The 26,844-nt window shown below is 47.4% G+C and overlaps 1 protein-coding gene across 1 annotated transcript in view; it reads right to left on the bottom strand.

Moving 5' to 3' along the window:
- The window catches only part of NT5M (5',3'-nucleotidase, mitochondrial), a 45,158-nt gene extending 19,125 nt beyond the window's left edge, over positions 1 to 26,033 (bottom strand). The window contains exons 1-3 of the mRNA XM_028089448.1: positions 25,764 to 26,033; positions 22,437 to 22,537; positions 10,307 to 10,367 (exon numbers count right to left, since the gene is read on the bottom strand). Coding sequence (XP_027945249.1) covers positions 10,307 to 10,367; positions 22,437 to 22,537; positions 25,764 to 26,033 — 432 coding nt within the window. The remainder of the gene's footprint in view (positions 1 to 10,306; positions 10,368 to 22,436; positions 22,538 to 25,763) is intronic.
- Between the last annotated feature and the right edge of the window lie 811 nt (positions 26,034 to 26,844).

Genomic DNA, 26,844 nt, shown 5'->3' with positions numbered 1-26,844 from the left:
GTGAGAGTTTGACTTCCTCTTTGCCGATTTGGATGCCTTTGATTTCTTTTTGTTGTCTGATTGCTGCGGCTAGGACTGCTAATACTATGTTGAATAGCAGTGGTGATAGTGGACATCCCTGCCGCATTCCTGACCTTAGGGGGAAAGCTCTCAGTTTTCTCCATTGAGAATGATATTTGCTGTAGGTTTTTCATAGATGGCTTTTATGATATTGAGGTATGTACCCTCTATCCCTATACTCTGAAGAGTTTTGATCAAGAAAGGATGCAGTACTTTGTCAAATGCTTTTTCTGCATCTATTGAGAGGATCATATGATTCTTGTTCTTTCTTTTGTTAATGTATTGTACCACGTTGATTGATTTGCGGATGTTGAACCAACCTTGCAGCCCAGGGATACATCCCACTTGGTCGTGGTGAATAATCATTTTAATGTACTGTTGGATCCTATTGGCTAGTATTTTGGTGAGAATTTTTGCATCCATGTTCATCAAGGGTATTGGTCTGTAATTCTCCTTTTTGATGGGGTCTTTGTCTGGTTTTGGGATCAAGGTAATGCTGGCCTCATAAAATGAGTTTGGAAGTTTTCCTTCCATTTCTATTTTTTGGAACAGTTTCAGGAGAATAGGTGTTAATTCTTCTTTGAATGTCTGATAGAATTCCCCTGGGAAGCCATCTGGCCCTGGGCTTTTGTTTGTTGGGAGATTTTTGATGACTGCTTCAATTTCTTTAGTGGTTATAGGTCTGTTCAGGTTTTCTATTTCTTCCTGGTTCAATTTTGGTAGTTGATACATCTCTAGGAATGCACCCATTTCTTCCAGGTTATCTAATTTGCTGGCATAGAGTTGCTCATAATATGTTCTTATACTTGTCTGTATTTCTTTGGTGTTGGTTGTGATCTCTCCTCTTTCATTCATGATTTTGATTTGGATCATTTCTCTTTTCTTTTTGATCAGTCTGGCCAGGGGTTTATCAATCTTGTTAATTCTTTCAAAGAACCAGCTCCTAGTTTCGTTGATCTGTTCTACTGTTCTTTTGGTTTCTAGTTCATTGATTTCTGCTCTGATCTTTATTATTTCTCTTCTCCTGCTGGGTTTAGGCTTTATTTGCTGTTCTTTCTCCAGCTCCTTTAGGTGTAGGGTTAGGTTGTGTATTTGAGACCTTTCTTGTTTCTTGAGAAAGGCTTGTATTGCTATATACTTTCCTCTCAGGACTGCCTTTGCTGTATCCCAAAGATTTTGAACAGTTGTGTTTTCATTTTCATTGGTTTCCATGAATTTTTTTAATTCTTTAATTTCCTGGTTGACCCATTCATTCTTTAGTAGGATGCTCTTTAGCCTCCATGTATTTGAGTTCTTTCCGACTTTCCTCTTGTGATTGAGTTCTAGTTTCAAAGCATTGTGGTCTGAAAATATGCAGGGAATGATCCCAGTCTTTTGGTACCAGTTGAGACCTGATTTGTGACCTAGGATGTGATCAATTCTGGAGAATGTTCCATGGGCACTAGAGAAGAATGTGTATTCCGTTGCTTTGGGATGGAATGTTCTGAATATGTCTGTAAAGTCCATTTGGTCCAGTGTGTCATTTAAAGTCTTTATTTCCTTGTTGATCTTTTGCTTAGATGATCTGTCCATTTCAGTTAGGGGGGTGTTAAAGTCCCCCACTATTATTGTATTGTTGTCAATTTGTTTCTTTGCTTTTGTTATTAATTGCCTTATATAATTGGCTGCTCCCATGTTAGGGGCACAGATATTTACAATTGTTAGATCTTCTTGTTGGATAGACCCTTTAAGTAGGATATAGTGTCCTTCTTCATCTCTTATTACAGTCTTTGTTTTAAAATCTAATTTGTCTGATATGAGGATTGCCACCCCAGCTTTCTTTTGGTGTCCATTAGCATGGTAAATGGTTTTCCACCCCCTCACTTTCAATCTGGGGGTGTCTTTGGGTCTAAAATGAGTCTTGCAGACAGCATATGGATGGGTCTTGTTTTTTAATCCAATCTGATAGCCTGTGTCTTTTGATTGGGGCATTGAGCCCATTTATATTCAGGGTAACCACTGAAAGGTATGAATTTAGTGCCATTGTATTGCCTCTAAGGTGACTGTTACTGTATATTGTCCATGTTCTTTTCTGATCTATGCTGCTTTTAGGCTCTCTCTTTGCTTAGAGGACCCCTTTCAATATTTCTTGGAGGGCTGGTTTCGTGTTTGCAAATTCCTTTAGTTTTTGTTTGTCCTGGAAGCTTTTTATCTTTCCTTCTATTTTCAATGACAGCCTAGCTGGATATAGTATTCTTGGCTGCATATTTTTCTCGTTTAGTGCTCTGAAGATATCTTGCCAGTCCTTTCTGGCCTGCCAAGTCTCTGTGGATAGGTCTGTTGCCAATCTAATATTTCTACCATTGTAGGTTACATATCTCTTATCCCGAACTGCTTTCAGGATTTTCTCTTTGTCTCTGAGACTCGTAAGTTTTACTATTAGATGTCGGGGTGTTGACCTATTATTATTGATTTTGAGAGGGGTTCTCTGTGCCTCCTGGATTTTGATGCCTGTTTCCTTCCTCACATTAGGGAAGTTCTCTGCTATCATTTGCTCCAATATACCTTCTCCCCTCTCTCTCTTTCTTCTTCTTCTGGGATCTCAATTATTCTAATGTTGTTTCGTCTTGTTGTATCACTTATCTCTCGAATTTTGCCCTCGTGATCCTGTAGTTGTTTCTCTCTCTTTTTCTCAGTCTCTTTATTTTCCATCATTTGGTCTTCTATATCGCTGATTCTCTCTTCTGCCTCATTTATCCTAGCAGTTAGTGCCCCCATTTTTGATTGCACCTCATTAATAGCCTTTTTGATTTCGACTTGGTTAGATTTTAGTTCTTTTATTTCTCCAGAAAGGGTTTCTCTAATAACTTCCACGCTTTTTTCAAGCCCAGCTAGTATCTTTAAAGTCATGATTCTGAACTCTAGGTCTGACATCGTACTAATGTCCGTATTGAGTAGGTCCCTGGCTGACGGTACTACCTCTTGTTCTTTTTGCTGAGGTGATTTTTTTCATCTTGTCATTTTGTCCAGAGAAGCATAGATGAATGAGAGAACAAAATGCTAACAGGTTAACGACGTCCCCAGCAAACATACTCTACACAAATTAGAAAAGACCTGAAACCCGGGGAAAAGAAAGGGAAAGAAACAAAAAAGAAAGAAAAAAAAAAACCAAAAAGATAAAAGAAAAACAGAATACAAAAAAAGCAGAATATGATCAAATATGTTCAGGCTAGTGCATAGATCAGTGCCACACACTAGATTTTGGGCGTATTTTGGTCTGTTAGAAAAAAGTGCCTCCTAAAATTTTAAAGGAAGAAAGACATATATGTACAAAATAAGGGTTGATACAATGAAGGGATGGAAGATGACTGTAAAGATGAAAATTATAAAAGATTTTATAAAAGCAATTGATAAGATAAGAAGTTGTTTGAAAAAAGAAAGAAGATTTAAAAAAAAAGAAAAAGAAAAAGAAAGGGAGAGAATGTGATCGGGCAGGAGACTAGAACAGAGCCATACACTAGTGATTTAGGGTATATTTTGATCTGTTAGAAGAAATTGTATCTCAAAATTTTAAAGAGAGAACAACTTATATATATATGCCAAAAATAAGGGTAACTACTATGAAGGGATAAAATATGACTCTAAAAATGAAAAATAAAACATTTTTTAAAAAAGGGATTGATAAGATGTTGGTTGAAAAAGGGAAAAAGAAAAATAAAAAAAACAGTTAAAAAAATTAACTTTGATGAACTAATGAATCATGGTAAAAAAAAAAGCCATGAATTCTATGTGCGGTATTCCCCTAGTGCTGGAGTTCTCCTGTTCTCCTTGATTGGTAAACTTGGTCTTGGCTTGCTGGCTGTTCGTGCTGATCTTCTGGGGGCGGTGCCTGTTGCTGTGGTTCCCAAATGTCTTTGCCGGAGGCTGAATTGCCCCGCCCTTGTCGGTCCGGGCTAAGCAAGCTGCTCGGGTTTGCTCTCAGGAACTTTTGTTCCCTGCGAGCTCTCGGTACAGCTTTGGAGGACCAGGGTGAAAATGGTGGCCTCCCAATCTCCGCCCGGAGGAGCTGAGAACTCGGGCCCCTGCTCCTCAGTGCGCCCCCAGAGAAAAGCAGTCACTCCCGTCTCCCCGGTCTCTGGCTGCACTCTGTGCTCACCCGGCCTGTGACCGAGCGTTTCTATCTCTGGCACCCGACCCCGTGTGGAGTCTCCAAACCCATCAGATCCCTGCGGTGCGCTTCCGCGCCGCTCCTCCCCGGGGAGGAAGGGGAGTCTCCCCGGATCTGCCGTTTGTTGGGTCCCTGCTGGAGGAGCAGTGGCCCGACTGGGCCGCGGATCACAGTGAATGGCAACCCCGAGCTGAGAGCCCGCGCCTCGGCTCCGTCTCTGCAGCCGGCTTCCCCGCTCTGATACCTGGGAGCTCTGCTGCACTCAGGCACCCCCGGTCTTCCTGTGACCCCGAGGGTCCTGAGACCACACTGTCCCGCGAGGGTTCCACCCCCTGCTTAGCCACTGGAGCGACGTCCCTCAGCGGAGCAGACTTCTAAAAGGTCCGATTTTGTGCTCCGCGGCTCTATCACTTGCCAGAAGCGGCCGACGGAGGCCCCCTCCCCCGCCGTCCATCCTCCCGAATATCGCCTCGGATTCACTTCTCCGCACGTCCTATCTTCCAGTAAGTGGTCGCTTCTCTGTTCAGAGAGTTGTTGCTACTCTCCTCTTCGATCTCCTGTGGAGTTCGTAGGTGTTCAGAATGGTTTGACCCCTATTCAGCTGAATTCCTGAGACCAGACGAAATCCAGTCTCCTACTCCTCCACCACCTTGCTCCGCACCCCCCCCCATTAATTGATTTGCAGATGTTGAACCATCCTTGCATTCCTGGAATAAATCCCACTTGATCATGGTGTATAATCCTTTTACTGTATCGTTGAATTCAGTTTGCTAATATTTTGTTTAGGAATTTTGCATCTATGTTCATCAGGGATATTGGCCTTGAATTTTTTTTGTGGCATTCTTGTCTGGTTTGGGTATCAGGGTAATGCTGGCCTCATAAATGCGTTTGGAAGAGTCCCCCTTCAGCCCCCTTCTATTTTTTGGAAGAGTTTGAGGAGGGTTGGGATTAATTCTTCTTTGAATGTTCGGCCGGATTCACCAGTGAAGTCATCTGTCATGGACTTTTGTTCTTTCGGAAGTTCTTGATTACTGACTCCATCTCCTTGGTAGTAACTGGTCTATTCAGATCTTCTATTTCACCATGATTCAGTCCTAAAAGGTTGTTTTTCTAGGAATGTATCCATTTCTTCTACATTGTCCAATTTGTTGGCATATAATTATTCTTAGTGGTCTCTTACGATCCTTCATATTTCCGTGGTATCAACCACAGTTGTATCAACTCTTTCATTTCTGGTTTTATTTGAGACCTCTCCTTTTCTATACTATAAAAGGCTTTTTCCCTTTATTTCACTTGATAGTCATTTTTAGTATATAATTTACATACTATAAAATTCAGCAATTTAGAGTGTACATTTCAGTGTTTTTTTCAAGTAATCCCCTATGTTGTACAACCATTGCCCATCTAATCCCCAAAAGTTTCCATCTTCTTCCCAAAAAACCCTATGCCAATTACCATGAACAGCCAATTATTTTCTAAAAAGGAGTTTGGGCCAAAACATACCATAAGCCCCAGTTTTAGACTACTGGGTAGCACACAAAGTGGGAGGTACCACCAGAGAAAGTTCCTGAATTGCTGGAGTGTGGCTCTACCTGCTCCTAAAAGAACCTGTGGTTTCTGCTGGTGGCAAGAGAAAGTGATGCACCTTTTAGTGTAAGTCTTTTATAAGAGGTTCAAGTTCTGGGAGCAGTTGGACAATTTGGTGTGAAATGTGTGAAGAAATTTAATTCATTATCTACATTTTTTTACTTGAGTTTAAGTGGAGAGGCTCGATGATGGGGTGGAAATGTTTAATGTTTATTCTTAAGATCAACCACAGCATCTGAAAGACATATGATCAGGAGACCCGACTTCAGATGAAAAGAACATGTCCCACTGTTACAACCAAGCATCTCACTTAATCCCACCTGTGATCACTCACCTTGTGGAATGAGGGAAAGTAACAGTAAAATGTCATGCTGAAGTATGAAGAATTTAACATGGATTTTTTAAATCTCCTTGGGGGGAAAACCTAGTAAACCATGCTGAGCTCTGAGTCAGGTGGAATTAGAGAAGGGGGTGAGCATAGCACAGAGGTACAGCGTACAGGCTCTGGAGCCAGACTGCCCAACTCTGACTCACCATGTCTTGCTGCCAACCTTGGGCAAGTTACTTAACCTCTCTGTGCCTCAGTTCCCTCATCTGTAGAATGGGGATAATAATAGTACCTACTTCATAGGGCTATTATTAAGGCTAATGGATCATTACAGGAGAAGCCCTTGCCTGCATTACTACCAACTCACGAGTCAGCTACTACTGAGCAGGTTTGGGTTTAAAATGTCAGCAAGCTCCAGCCAGAATGAAGGTTCTGATAAACTAAATGGCACCTAAGTCTGACTCCTTAGGTATGATAAAGAAGTTGACCTCTTAGCAATTAGGCTTCCCTCTTTTGACTGGGTCTCGAGAGGAATCAACTAAGGAGAAAAGCTCCCACTTCGGCTGCCCAAGGCTGATGCTGCTCTGGGGGGCAGGAGCAGAGGGAAGAACTCTGTGAGAGTTCTGGGTCTTGAGCCCCCACTGGGACCACCATGAGGGTAAAACATCCATCCTCAATTGATGTCCTGAGACTAGCCCCCGCACTCCCCCACCACAGGCACCAGGCAGAAGAATCATCAGCACCTGTCTGCCCCCAGCCTCAACTAGCCAAGGATGCAAGGTCCATCTACCAGGGATGGGACAGAGCATGGATGATGGGAGAGGAGGTGGTTGGGGCTATTTTCATCTCTTCACAAGATACTGTTGTCTGCCTTCCCCACTGACTTAGTTCTGGGGCAGGGGTGGGGGTTTGGAGGTGACAACATGGCTGGGAGATAAGTCTGTACCCCAGTCTGACCCCAATCCCACAGGTTCTAGGGCTACCAGCCAACACAATTCACCCAAAGTTCCTCAAACATACTCCGCATTTTGCTGGCTTCATGTCTTTGTTCAGTGTCCCACTTCCTCCACTGACCAACCGTACGTGGCCCGGCCTGGCCCCTGGGTGGGAAGGGTGCTCTGGTGGCCGCCAGCACAGTGGCGACAACATGCCCCTCCCTGCAGTGCGTGTCACAATGTGCCCTCCTTGTGAGAGCCAGGAATTCTACCTCCTGGAATCTATCCTATGGACATAATCACATGGAGATGTAGGTAAGAGATGACTTCAGCTCTTAGCAATCATGTTTTTGAAGAATATTTGGTGACAGAAAAAAGGCTAAAACTCCATGAAGGAGAAAAAGGATATTAAACCACATGAGATTCAAGTTTTATTAAAATATATGTATTATATTTAATATGCATCAAAGAAAAACTAGAAAGAAACACCTCAAAATATTAACAGGGTTTCTATCACTAAGTGGTAAGTTGGTAGCCGGGGTTTTGTTTTTTCCCCTTTGTTTGGTCAGGGCATCCACTATCCACTAATCACGGCGCCCCTTCCTCTGATATCAGCACCTCGATTTTTCTCGGCAAAGACCCCTGTCCTTAATGCGACATCAGTCAGGATGCCTATGCTCCCCTGGCCAAGTGCCAGGAGTGTGACCTGAGCTCAGCTGGGAAGCCTCCCTCCTGGGAACGGGAATCCTGGGCAGAGACACCCACAGATGGAGAATGAACGGCGCTGTGGTCTTCTGCGAGCACGTATGCTTGGGGAGACCGCCTACCGGCTCTGGCTCCCAGCCTGCTTGTCAAGGGGCTGCTCCTTCAGATTCTCCTGTGATTCTCTGAGCAAACCAACAGTGTCCTAATAAACTCTACTTTTGTTCAAGTTAGCTGGACACCATTCACGTTGCTGCAACTGAAGGGTCCCAAGTGATATCCTCTGCCCACGTGTTCACTGGACTCCAAACCCTCGGCAGGGAGCATGCGCTGCTAGTGGGAGCGGCTCAGGGGCACAGGCTCTGGGATGCACAGCTCTGGACCGAGCCCCACAGCCTGTATGATCACGAGACCCAGGAGACAAGCTGCCTTGCCCCTCTCAGCCTCCTTCTTCATCTGTCAGACCAGAGGAGTCCTCTGTTTCACAGGGAGTTGCTGTACTGATTATAAAAAGTATAGAGCTTGGCACATTGGAGGCAAATATTATTACGAAGATATGTTTGATAAGCTTCTGTTGAACAAATGAATCTATTCATCTGACACAAATCCTGAGTGCTTACAGCACGCCAGGCACGGGGACCCACAGTCAACAAGACAGACACGGTTGCTGCCCTCATGGGCTTGCAGTCCACTGGGGAGACAGACAGGTAACAGGACATAGACAAAGATGCGAACCCATTTCAAGTGTTTCTACAGGAAACAAGGGCTGAGGGATGGAACAGCAAGGCAGAGAAAGAATAAGCTTTAAGATATGGCCAGGAAATGGGGGAGGGCAGCTAAGTGAGACCTAAGGGATGAGGAGGAACGAGGCACACAGGGGGTCCCCGCACGTTTAAGGGCACAAAGTATGTCCAAGAAATAGGAACATGGGAGCATCGTGAATGCAGAATCAGGAACTTATGATAGAGAGGTGGCTGGGAGGGGCTTGGCAGGTTTTGACGAGGAGTTCATGTGTGTGTGTATGTATATATTTTAAAAATTCTATTTTTAAGTGCAGTGGGAAACTGTTAAAAGGTTTTCTAGTAGGGGGCTAGCATGATCTACTTTACGAAAGACCTCCACTGGCTCTGGGTGGAAACGAACAGGCAGTGTAGAAGGCTCTCTGAGTGGTTCTGGGAAGAAATGCTAAGGTGGTGTGATGGAGCAAAAGCAGGCGGACGCCAGGTACCCGGAACAGGTACCCTGAACAGGACGCCAGGTACCCTGAACAGGACACACAACTTGCTGATGCACTGGGTGTGAGGGGTAAAAAGGGTGTCACCAGGATGGTTCCCTGGCTTTCAGGCTCAGAGGCTGGTGGACGATGCCAGTCTACCGAGAGGGGAGGGACAGACATGGGACGGGGATGTCAGGAGCCCAGGGAGAGACACATCAGTTGACACATCTTCCTCCAACAAGCCCTGGACGATCACCCTGACGGCCCACTACAACCACAGCCGAAACAGGTGCTCCGGCTCGATAGTTACTCACACTTAAGGGTGCACCTGCAGGACTTGTTAAAACACACTGGGCAGCTCAGAAGGTCCCAGGAGGGGCTGGAGAACGTCCACTTCTAGCAAGTTGTTAACTCCCGAGTTTAGCTAAACTCCCGTAAAAAGTCACGGGGATAACCAGGGAATGGGGCGCGGGAGCACATGATGACTCGGTGGCCGCCAAGCACCTTCCGTAACACCGCTGTTAACTACTCAGTAAGGGTGAGTCCCCATTCCATTTAACACACGCCAAAGGCATTTAATGTTGGGGGACTGTGTGCATTTTGTTTCTAATACGGAGTTGGAGAGGGAGAGATCATGTGAACACACTTGAGAGAACTCATGCCTAAAGGTCTGTGCTGAGCAAGCACCACCCCCCCGGGAGGAGGGGGGTAGTGGGGCCCCCAATCCCGCCTTCCTGGACTGGGGAGGCTGCTCCCACTTCCCCTGAACCCACCTCCTGTGCAAATGCCCACCTCCTGGGCAACACACCTTTCCCATGGGTTTGGCCACCACAGGCTCCCAATTTCCAGAAAAGCCTCAGTTTTAAGTAATTCTATTTGCAACAAGGATGAAGACACGAGTGTGTGGTGAAGCGCAATGTAACTGTTTCACCTTTGTAAGACTTTTGCATAAATACATTCACGCACCCTAATGTTTGGGTTTGGGTTGCCTCCAGTGCCTCTCCCGACACGTTTTCTCTCCCTGCCTCACCCTTCACGAGGGATGTCTCACTAGCATGGGGGTGGTCACCTTCCAGAGAACCTGGCATTCTCATCAGGCTCCCTGCAGAGAACGTGCTGGAATGTCAGACTGGTGCTAGTGAAGGTCTTTGGGAGGGGAGAGCCGGGCAGACGGACAGGAGAAGAGGCAGCAACGGGGCCACCCCAGCTGCCGAAGGCCTCGCTGTGAGGCTCTGCACCCCTCCCCCGGGGTGTGTTGAGCGCTAGCACCCCTTACCTGTGACACGTGGGGTCAAGATGAGAGGAGGCTGCAAGCAGGCTGCAAATCTTACCTTCTCGTAGGGACAGTACTTGTACATCTTCGTGGGGCTCGTGCAGATGAAGACATCAGTGCTATGAGAAACAGGAAGGACAGTCAGCCTGAGCACCCACGTCCACGCGGCCTTCGTCACTCCTGCCCCCCTGCCCTGCAGGCGTCAGGCCCTCCCAGGTCTGCCCCCATCACCTGGAAACCGGAAAACCCACGGCCCCGCACTGCTCTCCCAGCCAGACACATCCCGTCCCCCAGCCCTGAGCAGCCACATGTGACCTCTCCTCTGGCCCAGTGACCCGCTCAGGGATGGGCGTCCATGGATGGCAATTCTGCATGGCCGGAACCCAGAGCTTGGCTGGGCGAAGCACCTGCCCTCTCTGGAATCTGAACAGGGAAATACTGAGAGAAAGAAGCATTAGCAATGAGAGACGCAATAAAGGGGTGCAGGGCAAGTCACTTAAGGGAGACTCAGGGCCTCGTGCAATGCAAAGCAAAGAAGCCCATGAGAGTCTTCTGGTAAAGTATGTCCGCCAAGCCCTCCGGCAGGGGGGGAGGGGGAGGAGCCCCCTCCTCACAGCCAGCCTAAGCTCCCACAAAACGGACAAGGGCTCTGCTGAGGATCGCCCCCTCCCACAGTCTGGTTCTTCTGTGCTGGTGAGAGCGGGGGAGCTGACCTCAAGGGCCTTGTCCCCACAGCCCAGGGGCCCCAGACCCTCCCCAAAAGAGCCATCTGGTCCCGAACATCTGCAGAAAGCCACCATCTACCACTCTGCGGACTGAGCCTATGGAAGACTAGATTTTCTGGGCTCCTTCACTCTTTGACAAATTAGTCCCGAGAGTCCTGCCGACGTCAGACTGCCAGGTCCCTCGGCAGAGAGCACGCGCCTTCTCGTTACCTCTCAGCACTGCCTCTGCCAACCGCACTGTCCCCTTCAGAGACACAAGGTGAGGAGGGTCTTCCTCGCCCTCCCTTGTCACTTCCAGGCCATTCCTCCTGTTAGAGTGGGTGGTTAGTTAGGTCCTAACGGGGTGCCTGGAGGCCGGCAGAGGAAGTCATGGTCAACTAGGAGGAAAGTCAGAGGCCTGTCCAGGCAGCACTCCAAAACAAAACCACAAGCAACCGGATCCCACCAGACAGGCCCAAGACAGCTGACAGAGTATCATTCCTTCATCACGCTCCATCGTCATACTGTCCTTGAATTCTTTCTCCAGAGGAGACCAAGAGCCTCCAGCGACATCATTTGGTCAGGCTAGGTAGAGGACTCAGGGGCCGAGGTCTCCCCGGTTCACCCAGCGACTCCTTCAAAATCCCTAACTTGGCGAGGCCCGTGCCCCACAACCACGGGCGTGCTGCCCTTCCCTGCTGCTGTCACTGTCCTCCCCACAAACACGTGCTGACATCTTCGCTCCATCCTTCAGCCTCAGCAAGACAGACAACTCCCAGAGGCTCAGTGCACTTTCATCCTCCCTGGGGGCCTTCTGGCCCCACTGCCATCTCCCTGCTGGTCTTTCTGTCCCTCCGCCGCGGCTGGAAAGAACCCCACTCTCCAGCTTCTTGGACCCACAGCCAAGGAACCGAATGTTGCTGGAGGAAAAAAAAAAAAAAAACTCGCATAATCGGTTTGGCCATTTTCATCTTAAATTCATAACCCCCACCCCAAGGCAGTGGTGCAGTTACCAGGCAGCCTGTCCCCAGGGCCCTGGCAGGTACTAGTCTCCAGGACAGCCACCACACACCACCCCGGAATCTAGAACCATGCCTGTGTCTGAACTTCTTCTCCCTTTCAGTTGCACGGGAGGAACAGGCATCCCTCCTTACTCTCAAGGCGAGCCCTTCATTTGCGCGCAGGATTCCATCCCGATCTTCGCAAGGAGGAAATGCGCTGCCACATTCCCTTTTCCGGGATTGTGCTTCCCGACAACTGAAACCTGTTGTGCTCTCTCTCATCTTAAAACATACACATACACACACACGACCTTGACCTCACACCCGCTCCTGTGCCATCCCTTCTCTCTGCTCCCAAGACATCCCAAGTGGCCTGCACCTGTGTGTGCTTTGATCCACCCCGACCTGGAGTCCATGCCCTCTACTACCCAGAAAGTGCCTGTTGTCACCAAGGACCCTCATGTCACCATAGCCAATGTGCACTCCCCTTTCTTTGGCTCACCAGCACCCAGGTAGCCCTGTCCTCCTCTGTGAGAGCTCCTGGTCCTGGCATGCCTGCCCATCGTCGGCCACCCCAGGCATAATCTCCCAGCCGCCCTGGTGATTCTGACCCTCAGGGGCTCTTCGTCTACACTCCCTGCTCAGCGAAGTCATCAAGGGCTTTACGCACCATCTTCATGCTGGTGCCCCCAACTTCACCTTCACCATCCAGCTCCGTCCCCCGAGTGCCAGGCTCACGTCCTTAATAGCCTACTGAATATCTCTGCGTGGACATCTCGGCAACACTCGTTTTTTTCCAAAATGGCACATATGGTTCTCCCCACTCGCCAAACCTGTTCCTTCCCCAGTTGATGGCACTATTATACAGATCTAGATGCTCAAGCAAAAAACCTAAAGATCACCCCTTTTCCTACCCTTTCCCCTTCCCCAAGATCCATCCCCAGACCTATGGCTTCTTCCTCCAAGGTGTGTTTCATTCCATCAACTTTCTTCCATGGTCGCCACCCCAGTCTCAAGGACTGCCACCTCTCATGGCTCTTCAACTTCCAATTCTGCTCCCCGCTGAGCCTTTCTCCACCCAGCATCCAGACTGATTTTTTTTTTTGAGATTTTATTTTTATTTATTTGAGAGAGAGAGAGACTGCGCGAGCAGGGAGGGGGCAGAGGGAAAGGCAGAGGAAGGGAGAATCTGAAGCCGACTCAGCGCTGAGCACAGAGTCCAACACGGGGCTTGATCTCACAACCCTGAGACCATGACCTGAGCCGAAACCAAGAATCAGATGCTCAACTGACTGCACCACCCAGGTGCCCCTGGACTGATTATTTTTAAACAGCTTCATTAAGGTATGATTGACACACAATAAACTACACAGCTATGATATGATAAGTTACATGTGAAACACAGATCTCCACAATCAAGATAATAAATAACCCCCTAAAGTTTCCTGGCACCCTCCTGTCATCTCTCCACCTGCCCCTCCTTGTTCCTACCCCACCCCTGGGCCCCAGGCAACCACTGATCTGCTTTCTGTCACCACAGATCAGACTGTACTTTCTAGAATTTTATATAAATGGAAACACAGAATATGTACTCTTTTTTGTCTGGCTTCTTCCATCCAGTAAAGTTATTTCTGGGACTCAGTCATGTTATTAAATGTATCCATAGTTGGTTGTTTTGTTTTTTGTTTTTGAGCAGGCTGATTTTTTAAAAAACAACTTCATGGAGATATAATTCCTAAACCATCACAGATGCCCATTTTCAGTTTGTATTCCAATGAATGTTGCTACATTTACAGACTTTGACAACAATCACCAGAACACTTTCATGCCCCCAAAACGAACCTTGTGTCCATTAGCAATTACTCTGCATTCTGCCCTTGGCCTTAGGAAACTACCAACCTACTCCCTATCTCTGTGGATTTGCCTGTTCTGGATATTTCACATACATGGAATCCTATAATACACGGTCTTTTGTTACTGGCCTCCTTCATTTAGGAAAACGTTTCCAAGGGTCACCTGCATTGTAGAATGTACCCGGGCTTCACGCCTTTGAATTGCTGAGTACTATTCCATTGGATGTGGATGGATGGGCCTCATTTGTTCATGCATGTATCAGCTGACGGACACGTGGACCGTTTTCACCTTTTGGCTATTACGAACAACGCTGCTAGGAACATTCATGCACAAGTTTTTGTGTGGATGTGTGTTTTCATTTCTCTCAAGTATACTCCCAAGCGTGCTACTGCTGGGTCATATGGTAACTCCATATTTACTATTTGGAGGAAATGTTTTCCCAAGTGCTTTCCACAGCAGCCGCACCATTTTCCAGTCCCACCAGCAGTGATAAGGGGTCCAAATGCTCTCCATCCTCAGTCACACGATTGTCCTTTTTTTTTTTTATTATAGTCATTCTAGTGGGTGTGAAGTGGTATCTCATTGTGGTTTTGATTTACATTTCATTACGGACTACTGATGTTGGGGCAAAATTTCATGCATTCATTGGCCATTGGCATATCTTTTTTGGAGAAATCCCTGTCCAAACTTATCACTCCAAGCCCATGTTTTTGTAACTTAAGTCACATCATTCAGTCTTCAATCATCCGCCAGTGGACCATCCCTCCCATCCCTGCCACACTAACTGAATTCTAGTCATACTGGTCTCCTTCAAAATGTCACTCAAATAAGCAAATCCTTGCCCATATCAGGACCTCTGCCCTCTGGCTTCTTACTAACCAGTTCATTCTTAACATGAAGCTCTGAAGTCACATGTCACCTCCTCCCCATCTGAAGTAGCCCTTTCCGCATTTAGTCTCAAACACATCGGCTATTTCCTTCATCAAGCTTACTGCGAGCTAAAATTAGTTCTCTGTTTACTTGTCATCCTCTGCACCATAACGAAAACCCCTCAAGACCCAAGACCTTAGGCTAGGTGTCTTAGTTACAAATATACGCCCAGTGCTAGCACAGTGCCAGGCACATATGAGGTGACACAGAATATATGTCTACTGGGTGAATGAATACATCGCCTCCTATGCCAGGCTCCTCAACTGTAGGTAGGTTGACAACACTGACTCCATCTTGTTCATGTCCACGCGATGACCTCCCTTGGGGGGTATGTGTTCCAGGCCCCTGGGAGATTAACGTATGCCCGGCCCGGAAAGCGGGAAGACTTGTTCTGATCTCCCCTAAAGTTGCTTAGGTAACTAGTAGAGATAACATACTTTCTTCCCCCCTCTTTCGGCACACAGGTGGCACCATGAGGTCTGATAAGTGTTAGACCCTTTGCCCTTACCATAGTGCCCTCTGTACATCCCCTTGCCCTATAAAATCTATGGCTTAAGATTGGGACTTTGCACAGAATAGATGGGCAGCTCTGGATACTCACCCGCCTGACCGCCTGTCAGTGTTACCCTGAATAAAATTGAATAAACTGTATGGAGTCTCCAGTCTTGAAGTACTTTCTCAGGGCGCCTGGGTGGCTCAGTCAGTTAAGTGTATACCTTCGGCTCTGGTCATGATCCCAGGGTCCTGGGATCGGGTCCTGAGTCAGGTTCCCTGCTCCACAGGGAGTCTGCTTCTCCCTCTGCCCTTCCTCCTACTCATTCTCCCAATCTCTCTCTCAAATAAATAAATAAAATCCTTTTTTTTAAAAAAAAAAAAAAGAGTACCAAAAAATAAAAAATAAAAAAAGAGTACCTTCTCAGTTTGGAGGATGCTGTATTATCCTCCCTTTAACTTCTAATGATAAGTATTGAAAGTCATGTTTATTAAACACAGGTGTAAGCACATCTAAACTTATCCTTCTAGATGAGTGGTGTTAAGTCGTCCCCCTAGGATGTCAAATACTTGTTTTGGCAAATACCACTACTTCTTAATACATGTTTAAGAGCTATACATAATATAACAACTATGGGGAAAAGATCTATATGAGCAAAAACTCAAGCAAAAACACCAAAATGTAAGAAAGCGGTGGTTTCAAACGACGAGATTATAAATGATTTTTTTATCTATTTTAATTTTCCAAAATTAACCATAAGCTCTACTTTTTTAAAAGATTGTATTTATTTGACATACAGAGACACAGCGAGAGAGGGAACACAAGCAGGGGGAGTGGGAGAGGGAGAAGCAGGCTTCCCGCGGAGCAGGGAGCCCGATGCGGGGCTGATCCCAGGACCCTGGGATCATGAACCTGAGCCGAAGGCAGACGCTTAACGACTGAGCCACCCAGGCGCCCCCTCATAAGCTCTATTTTCTTTAAAAGCAAACATTTTTTTCCCTTAGGGAAGCCAATTACAGTCCCATCAGAAAGTACTCATTGCTTTAGACATCATGAGTTCCTTTTATTCAACATATATTAAAATCCATCATAGTCTAAGCACTAGGGAGATTCAGATAGGACTCATTTATTTGCTGACATTGGCTCCAAATCAGTTTTGGCTTTTCTTTTTTTTTTTTTTTAACACCAAATGCCCCTTTCAAGGATAAGTCAGGTTGATGGAGGGCATTTTATATGAAATATACTATGCTACTTATTATGGGGGAACATCTGCTTAAAGGATAGTATCTAAGTATCTATCAAGTTTAAATGCAAAGAACAGACTGAGAGTTGCCAGAGAAGTTGGGGGGGGGGGTGGATGGTGAAATAAACAAAGAGTATTAAGAATACAATTATTGTGGGGCACCTGAGTGGCTCAGACGGTTAAGCATCTGACTCGGCTTCCGCTCAGGTTATGATCTTAGGGTTATGAGATCGAGCCCCTGCATCAGGCTCTGCACTCAGTGCAGAGTCTGCTTGGGAATTCTCTCCCTCTGCCCCTTCCCCTACTCGTGCGCACGCACTTTCTCTTTCTTCCCCAAATAAATAAATAAATCTTTAAGATTATATTTATTTATTCATAGGAGACAGAGAGAGAGGCAGAGGGAGAAGCAGGCTCCCTACTGAGCAGGGAGCCCGATGCAGGATTCAATCCCAGGACTCCGGGATCATGACCTGAGCTGAAGGCAGACGCTCAACCATCTGAGCCACCCAGGCACCCTAAATAAATAAATCTTTAAAATAAAAGAGTACACTTATCGTAATGAGCCTGAGTAATGTATACAATCGTTGAATCATTAAACGGCCCACCTGAAACTAACATAACACATATGTTAATTATACCTCAATATAGACTATTTTTAAATGCACATGGCTTTGGGGTGCCTGGGTGGCTCAGTTGGTTAAGCAACTGCCTTCGGGTCAGGTCATGATCCTGGAGTCCTGGGATCGAGTCCCACATCGGGCTCCCTGCTCAGCAGGGAATCTGCTTCTCCCTCTGACCTTCTTCCCTCTCATGCTCTCTCTCTACCATATTCTCTCTCTCAATAAATAAAAATCTTTAAAAAACAAAATAAAAATAAATGCACATGGCTTTGATTCAGCTAGCCCACTACTGTACAGAAATACTTGCCCATGTACATCCACACTCACTGCAGCCCTGATATACAGGAAGAAATGAGAACCGACTTAAATGTCTCTGTGGAAATTGTTACATACATGATAGTATGTGGTGTACAATAAAATACTACGCGGCAGTTAAAACAATGAGATAGTTCGAACGTGTTGTTATGGAAAGATAGCGAACACATATTGCTAAGTGAAAAAGAAAAAGCAGTAGCATAATATAGAGGACTATAATCCTATTTTATAAGCCACAACTATGACGTGAATGTTTCTTCAGCAGATGCCTGAGCGTGTACCATGCGCCAGGCAGCACCCTAGGGACCGAGACAATCCCTGAACTCAGGGAACTGACATTTGACAGAGGAAGGGACAAACACAGACACAGAACTTCAGCTTAGCCTGGGGAATGCGGCAGAATGACTAATTGGGGACAGTGGCCTCTACAGCTACAGCAGGATGGCCTCTTTGAGAAGGTGACACGCAAAGTGCTCGGAGTTGAAGGATTAAAAACAATGTGGCCAGGGGTGCCTGGGTGGCTCAGTTGGTTAAGCGTCTGCCTTCGGCTCAGGTCATGATCCCAGGGTCCTGGGATCGAGCCCCACATTGGGCTCCTTGCTCAGCGGGGAGCCTGCTTCTCCCTCTCCCTCTGCCTGCTGCTCTGCCTACGTGTGCTCTCTCTCTGTCAAATAAATAAATAAAATCTTAAAAAAAAAAAAAAAACCAATGTGGCCACGCCAAGTACTTGAGGAGAAACACCACAAGAGGATTTGTTAGGAACAAAGGCTGTGAGATCAGAAACGAGCTTGGCCTGGAATAGGGGAAAAGAGGTCAGAGGGTAGCATGGCCGGGTCGCAGACCACCTCACAAGCCTGGCTGAGTTAGGGTTTTATCTGAGTGCAAAAAGAAGCCAAGAGAGAGTTTTAAGAATGGACCCACAAGAGCAGAATTTGGTTTAGAAATACCACTCTGGCTGCTGGATAGAACAGATACGTTGCAAACCTATAGACAAACATGTATGCAAGTGCTTTGAGAAGGTCTGGAAGTGTACACCCCAAATTGTTCACTAGGACAGGAAGAGTGGCATTGAGGGAGATGTACACGGGGAGAGAGGGACAAAATGGGCAACTCACATTTGTTTCACGTATGCTCCCACCGTTTGAGTGTTTCGTAAGAATATACTCAGGTATTACTGAATTAAGGGTAGTCGCCCCTGAAGATATTCCAAGGAGGCTCTTCAGGATGTGATGTGAGGCCCAGGATGGTACGGCCGCCTGCCCAGTGCTTCCGGAGCCAGGACACAGCCTGCCAGGGAGGCGGTTTTAGATTTTAGGACAGCGGGCAGATAAGGTGTTTGCTCACTGTTCCCCTCCTACTGGAAACCCCTTTGCCTTCTCCACCTGGCAGATTCCTTTTCATGTCTCAGCACAGCAGCTCCTGTGTCACTGCCTCCCCTGGGGAGTAGCCCTGCCTGTCTCCATCCGTACATCTACCACAACGCTTTCAGAACTCTGTTCTAGTCATTCGTTTCCTAGTGAACTTCTCCAAGGCCAGAACTGTCTTTTATCTACTTCTGTATCTGCAGCATCTGGTATCAGGGCCTCGCCCATAGCAGGTGCCTGACAAATATTCCTTCAGTAACATTTTAAATCTTGGCCGCTGTCTACTTCAGCACCAGACACAAAGCTAGCCACTTAGCTATGGACTAGACCCCTGTCTGTCCACACTTTGGGCATTGACTGACCTTGGAAATCTACCCTGTTAAGAGCCAAAATAGAGGTAAAAGACCTGTGGTATGGTCTAGACTTGCATTTTCACAAAAGTGTTCACAGGGAAGCTGTGGGAAAGAGTGTTCTGGACTAGAATACATATGAAGAAAAGCTGCATCCTTTGCTACCCCAGTGAAGAGGCACGATACATATTAGCAAACCTGAAGCCCTTCAAAGTCTTATGGTAAAGAAACCTCCTTAATCCAATGTCCCCCGCACTGTTTTGGTTAAAGAACGCTTTTTTTGTTGCATACCTATTAAATCTTGCAGAATAACAACCGCGGCTAACGGTTACTGAGCACCTACTGTGTGCCAGGAGCTATAGTGAGGCGTCTCTCATTCCCCTCATTTTACAGGTGAAGAAACTGAGACCCAGAAAGCTTAATAACTTGCCCAACGTTTGAGGATTAGATTCTGGAAGAGTCCGGGCTTGAGCCTGGGCAGCCTCACTCCAGTTAGGACATAACCTTATAGCCCCTATGCCATCTAGCACCCCAGGATACAGTTGGCTGAATGTGGTCCAGGAAACGCTGATCCAGACACAAATAGAGCTTTGAAAAGCTGCAGTGCAAATACACATATGCTTTGCCTCTCTAGGCTCTTCCTGCAGATACAAGAAGTTATACAACAGTACTCCACTATCAGTCAAGTTCAAATCATAAACCAGAACGAAATATACTACTCTGCACAACCTGAGTCAAGTCTAAAAATAAATTACCAAACGAGTCTATGATTCAACTCAAACTCTAAGCATTTTGTGTTCCTCTGATGCCCATTTACCAAGTCAGAACTTTGAACGCTGATGATATTTGGAGGCCTTTATACATGGCACAATAAAGACCGAATTGGACCTTATGTTTGATTGGTCTTTCAGGTGGGTAAATTCAATCAAAACTGTGACCAATAAAAGTATATACAGGCCTAGAAATAAATCCTAATATTGATGGTCAGTTGATGTTTGCCAAGAAAGCCATGACAATTCAATGGGCGGGGGGGAGGGAGTCTTTTCAACAAATGGTACTGAGAAGTGGATTTCTGCATGCAAAGAATGAGGTGGGACACCTTCCTCACACCATATTCAAAAATTAACTCAAAATGGATCAAAGACCTAAATGTAAGAGCAAAAACTATAAAACTCGTAGAAGAAAACATAGGAACAAGTCTTTGTGACCTTGGATTAGGCAAACAACCCCTAGATACACACCAAAAACACAAATGACAAAAGAAAAAAAACAGGCGCGTGGCTCAGTTAGTTAAGGGTCTGCCTTCGGCTCAGGTCATGAGCCCGGGGTCCTGGGATGGAGCCCCGTGTCAGGCTCCCTGTTCAGTGGAGAGTCTGCTCCTCCCTCTCCCTCTGCTCTGCCTCTGCTCATGCTCTCTCTCAAATAAGTAAATAAAATCTTTAAAAAAAAGAAAAGAAAAAAACCAGATAAATTGAACTATATATCCACATAAAAATTTTGGGTTTCAAAGGATACCATGAAGAGACTAAAACAACAATCCACAGAATGAGAGAATATATTTGCAAATCACATATCTGATAAGGGACTTATCATCTAAAATACATAAAGAACTCTTTGTGTGCCTGGGTGGCTCAGTTGGTTAAGTGTCTGCCTTCAGCTCAGGTCATTATCCCAGGGTCCTGGGATCCAGTCCCTCATCAGACTCCCTGCTCCACAGAGAGTCAGCTTCTCCCTCTGCCCCTCCCCCACTCATTCTCTCTCTCTCTCTCTCTCTCTCTCTCTCTAATATTTTTTTAAAAAAATAAAATGAATAAAGAACTCTTAAAAAAACAGCAATAAAAAGATAAATAACCCAACTGAAAAAAATTAGCAAAAGATAATTCTCCAAAAAACATAAACATATGGCTAAAAACACACAAGAACATGCTCAAATCATTAGCCATCAGAGAAATGCAAATCAAAACCATGATGAGATACCCTTCACACCCACTAGGACGGCTAGAATAAAAAAGACCACAAGTGTTGGCAAGGGTGTGAAGTTGGAAACCTCATACATTGCTAATGAGAATATCAGATGGTACTGTCGCTTTGGAAAACAGCTTGGCAGTCCCTGAAATGTTAAACATGGATTTACCACATGACCCAGTGATTCTGCTCCTCGGTATAGACAACCTATATGAAAACATACAACCACAAAAAAACTCCTACATGAGTGTTCACAACACTATTATTCTTAAAAAGCAGAAACAATCCAAGTGTCTACCAACTGATGAACAGATAAACAGAATGTGTCATATCCATACAGAGGAATATTACTCAGCAATGAAAGGGAATGAAGTACTGATTTGTGCTACAAAGGAGATGACCCTGAAAACACAATGTTGCATAAAAGGAGCCAATCACAAAAGACCACATAGTGCACTATGTGAAATGTACATGGAATATACATGAAATGTCCAGCACAGGCAAATCTACAGAGCCCTAAAGTAGACAGTGGCTGCCAAAGGCTGCAGGGGAAGGAGAGGGAAGGGGTAGTGACTTGGTAATGGGTATAGGGTTTCTTTTGGGGCTGATGAAAGTCTTCAGAAATTGACTACGGTCATGAATGCACAACTCTGCTGTGGACATACTAAAAACCACTGAATTGTACACTTTAAATGGGTGTAGGGTATGTGAATTATATCTCAATACGGCTGTTGTTGTTTTTTAAGTCCTCAGGGAAGCACATCATCTGTAACTGCTGATGGATTTTAGTGAACGCTTATGGAGCTGGGGCTTCAGCTCCCAGAAGCAGCCACTTCACTAGAACAAAACAGAAATAGCTCACACACTACTCCTCCTGCTGCTTCCTCACCGAGTTTTCTTGTTAGGTTTCCTTTAGACCTCTTTGTACTCCTTCCTCGGTTCCTTTCCAGTGCTTACCACAGTCTGTGATTATCTCGGCTTGTGAGATTCTTTGTTTAATGTCTACTCTGTGAGCTCCATGAGGGCAGGACCATGTTTGTTCATCTCTGTATCACTGGTGTCCAGCAGCATCTAACGGTTGGTTCTCAGCTATTTGCTGATTAAATGCACATCCAGCACCCAGTCAACCAGGTCCAATTAGACTCAATATTTTCTCCTGTTACTGGATCAAAACACCTCACTGGTTTACAAGCTAATACTGTTTCACTCAGTTAGGGTGTCACCAGGTTGAGTACCAAAGAAACAAGCATGGGCCTGTGCAGGGGTGAGGAGAGGCAGAGGGCGGGGAAGAGTAGGGGAGGCCCCGGCAGGGGGAAGGCACAGATGCTCAGACGGGAAGACAAACTTACTTTTCTAGGTTGGCCATCTGCTTCACAGCTTCCACAGCCCCTGGCAGAGGCTCCAGGTCAAGAAAGAAATTTTCTGATTCCCATATGCTAATGGCCTTCTCCTAAGAAGACGAGAGAGAAGTGGGTGACTTCAGGGGACTCAGCACATTGCCTCATCACAGGGACGATGGCGCAGCTGGGAAGAGCTGTTGACAAGAAGAGTGTGAGCCTTCCACGTTCCTCCCCCAATACACACACACATACCCAAGGTCATATCCTGGGGGGACCAGGGAATCACATGGAGCATGTGTGTGTTCCAGCCCCTCTCCAGGGGCTCTGACTTCTGCAAAGATCCAGTAGAGATCAGCCAAGGAGTCAGGAGCAATGGATCCCAAAGCCTGCTCTCCTTGAGGCATGGCTAGAGCCATCTGGGACCAAAGGCAAGTCATCATGAATCATGCGCTTGCTTGATTCTAATGGCCAGAGACATCGCAGAGGCTCTGCGGGTGGACCTGGTCTTGCCATGGCGCTGAAGTCCTTAAATTCAAGAGCTGGAGGAACTCAGAGATTCTTAAGAGCACTACTGTGCCATGTGGGGTAAGGGGGGCCAGGGAGGGCGGGTGGAAGGCCAAATGAGCAGAACTCCAGGTTCCTCACCCGTATCAACTGGAACAGCTCTGGTATCTGTCTTAGGCATTGGTATGTCATTAAGTACTTTGTTTAAAAAGTATTCTGCAGCTTTTAAAGTCTGAAAACCAAAAATCCAGACTCTCATTGTTCATATGAGAAAATCAAGGCTCTGAATGGGGAAGGGATTTACTCAATGCCACACAGCGGAACAGTGGCATTACTGAGAGCTGAACACCATCTCCTGACTCCGAGGCTACAAGCGTCTACCTTTTGTCACCAGCCTAAAATCAAGTTTGCAGAATGCCACACTTTTCCAGGCCCAGGACAAGGGGAGGGGAGACAGACCCTGGCCTCCGAGGAACAGGAACCTACATCCCATGTGTGCAGCAGGAGCTGTCTCTCCCAGGTCAGAACCCGCACACTCTAGAACAAGCACCACCACCACGTCCCACTTAGAGGCGGAGCACCCTGAGATCACACTGGCATTATTCTTGTGAACTATGTGGGCTGAAGCAAAGGAGTACTGATAGTTAATATATGGTCTCTCTTGTTTGACCCTCACCTCCCACAAGGGGCAAGAATCACTATCCCCGGTTTACTGATAAGGAAACAGGCTTACAGAGGATTGTTTTCAAGGCCACTTATGGGTGATACTGTCAGAACTTGACTCAGGGCTTCTGACTCACCCAGAGGCAGGGGGACGGGGGGAAAGTGTACTTGACGGAGGAGTAAGAGGTCCTGGTCCTGGCTGTGTGATCTTGGCCTCACCACCTTGCCTCAATAATCAGCATCCCGGCATCCCCTCCCTCCTTCCATCACTAACTTGGCTCTGAAACCCTGATCAAGGCACTTCTCTCTCTGGGCTGAGTTCCTCAACTGTCCTAACAGTGTAGGATTCTAAGTCAGTTAAAATGAGCTTTGCCTTCCACCTCTGCCCTGATTACCTCTGCAGGCCCTGTGAAGATCAAAGGGGTTACCGAGAGAGTGATATTTTGTAAAGCAGAAATGCTTACATAATCAAGGTGGGTTGGTTCATTGGTTGTTTTTACCTGTAGGTGCCGGGCCAGCTCAGCCAAGGGGAGACCCAGGGATGTCCTGCTGTGGGCTATGCTGGGGACACGGGGCATGTGTTCATCTATTAAAATCCTGTTTGCTGCAATGCTCCCAGAAGCAGAACTCAGCAGGTCACTCCCAGAACACTGCATCCTTAGTGTCCCAAGAGCTCCGTTCCTTTGCCTAGTCCTTAGAAAATGGTAAAATTATCTCCTTAGATGTGGAGTCTGCACATCCGTACAAAGGAGTTCAAAAACCACTGTCCTTTTCAGAGTTGGGGGTGGGCTTTATTTCCTCACCCCAATACACTCCTGGGAGGAAATAAGGGGCCCAGACTGCCAATACTGTGCACTGTCTATAAATGAACAGCCACATAGAGCAGGGCAGTCTGTTACGAGACCACAAAAATTACTAGGATATTCTCTCCAGCTTGAAGTCGGTAATCAGGTATTAGAGCTGGGAGAAGTGAGCACACAGAACTCGGAGAAAGTCGCCTTCTGAAGTGCATGGTGTTGATGAAGCGCCGTGGTGCCTGGTTTTCTTTCTAACACTTGCCTCTCAACAAACCAATTATTGTCAAGTTACTTTTTTAAGTCAAAAGATGTGTCACTTGTTAGAGCAGGACAGAGAAGAGGATTTTGGGGTGGGGAAAGCTAAATGTGCCTGGGAAGGCAGACAGACTTGGGCTGGAATCCTAGCTGAGCCCCTTACTAGCTATAGGACTTGGGACAAGTTTCCTCATCTGCATCATGAAGATAATAAATGTCTACCTCACATGGGAGACAATGCAGTCAACCTGTGGATACAAAATAGGCTCGAATATTATCATCATCACACTTCTGGTGGTGACCTTGGGCGGCCAATCAAGGGATGCCAGAAAACATCCAGCCTCTTTAAGTTTGTGCAAGGCAAAATCCCGTTCCTTTCCCGAAATAGTTTAAACTCACAAACTAAGCCATCTGTCTCTAAACATGCCTGGATAATTTCCCCTCCATCCATCCTGGACTCAGACAGCAAAGCACAGCGGGAGTCAGGGGGATGCGGTGGGCTCAGGTTCAGCAGGGCCACCAAAGCAAGAGGATAAACCAAGGAGTTGAACCCACCCCATCTTGACCACTGACTCATTGTGTGATGTCCAGAAAGTCACTCAACTTCGCTGGGCCTCAAATACTGGGAGCTATGCATTCATGGAAAAGGACAAAAAAGAACGGTAAAGACACTCATCAAATTAGTGAGCATGAAGAAATGGGCATGTGACTGTGGCAGGGGTGAAAGAGGACTTTACTTGTAACGTTTATTTCATTTTAAAAAATTTCAAGACTTGCGGCCAAATGCACCAAAAATTAAAGAGTCAGCTTAAGATAGAGTTCGTATTTTACGCCTCATATTCTCCTGACTTTTGAGAAGCCCTCGATGACAGCCAACAGTTCCTGAGCGCTGGGCTGCGCAGGGCGCGGCGGCCCCGGTCCTCCCCGGCCACCACCACCACCACCCCCTGCCCGTTTTACGAGAGGACCACCCCGAGGCTCCGGGAGGTGACCCCCACCCAAGGTCACGCGGGCTCCCGGCCCAGGGCTGGGAAGGAGGGCTGCAGTCCCGCCGGGTGCGGGTGGGCTCGGGGGCCCCCCAGAGCGGGAACGGGGCCCCGGGGCGGGGGATGCTCACGCTCAGGCCGGGCTGCAGGAGGCCGTACTGCTCGGACAACCAGAAGCCGCGCCGGTCCTCCAGGGCGATGAAGGGCTGGTCGGGGAAGCGCGCGCGGAACTTCCTGAGGAAGCCGCCCTCGAAGTCGGCCAGCACGCCGTCCATGTCCACCAGCACCCGCAGGGCGCGGCCGCACTCCCGGCCCGCCGGCCAGCCCGCCCCCCAGCGCCGCCCCGCCGGGAACGCCGCGCCGCGGGGCCGCAGCGCACACCAGCCGCCGAGCCGGATCATGGCCCTGGGCGGTCGCTCGCCGCGGGCGCCGGGGCCTGCGCCGCGCCACCCCGCCGGGCCGGGCCCGGAGACATGACAGCGGGGGCGGGGAAGAAACCCCTGCCGGCCGGGGCGCGCGAGGAGCGCGGGGAGCGCGGGGAGCGCGGGGCGCTGGGCGCTTGGGGCGCGAGCGCGCAGGCTCTGGCCCCACAGCGAGGCTGCGGCACGCGCCCCGGCGGAGGCGGGGCTCGGGGGGCGTGGCTTTGGGGACCGCCCACAGTCCCAGGCTCTCCACTCGCATCTTCTCCCAGGACCGCGGGCCTGGGCTCCCCCCTCCCAGTGCAGCAGCGAGACCGCCGGAGCGGTGTACGCTGATGGAGCGAGGGGCTGCGTCGCTGAGCACTTACCGTATGGGGCCGTGGGCAAACCTCGCAAGGTTCCTGGCATCCTGGAATTTACCTTTAAGAAGAGGAGACAGACAAGCGTACACAACAGGCAAAAAAAAATTTTCAGCGGCGCCTGGGTGGTTCCAGTCGTTAGGCGTCTGCCTTCGGCTCAGGTCATGATCCCGGGGTCCTGGGATCGAGCCCCGCATCGGGCTCCCTGCTCGGCGGGAAGCGTGCTTCTCCCTCTCCCATCTCCCTGCTTGTGTTCCCTCTCTTACTGTGTCTCTCTCTGTCAAATAAATAAATAAACTCTTTAAAAAAATTAAAAAAATTTGTCAGAGGGTGACAATAGTATGAAGGAACCAAAACAGGATGAGGTGCACTCGGAGAGCCTCCCTGCTTTATAGTGAACATCTGGAGAGAAGCTGATACTAGTAGGACAAATA

The sequence above is a fragment of the Eumetopias jubatus genome, unplaced genomic scaffold, assembly GCF_037043125.1.
Source record: "Eumetopias jubatus isolate StellerSeaLion01/CBP00866 unplaced genomic scaffold, mEumJub1_p1.0 scaffold_10, whole genome shotgun sequence".
Lineage (NCBI taxonomy): Eukaryota > Metazoa > Chordata > Mammalia > Carnivora > Otariidae > Eumetopias > Eumetopias jubatus.
The sequence above is the reverse complement of the archived record's forward strand: the minus strand, read 5'-3'. Positions and strand labels throughout refer to the sequence as shown.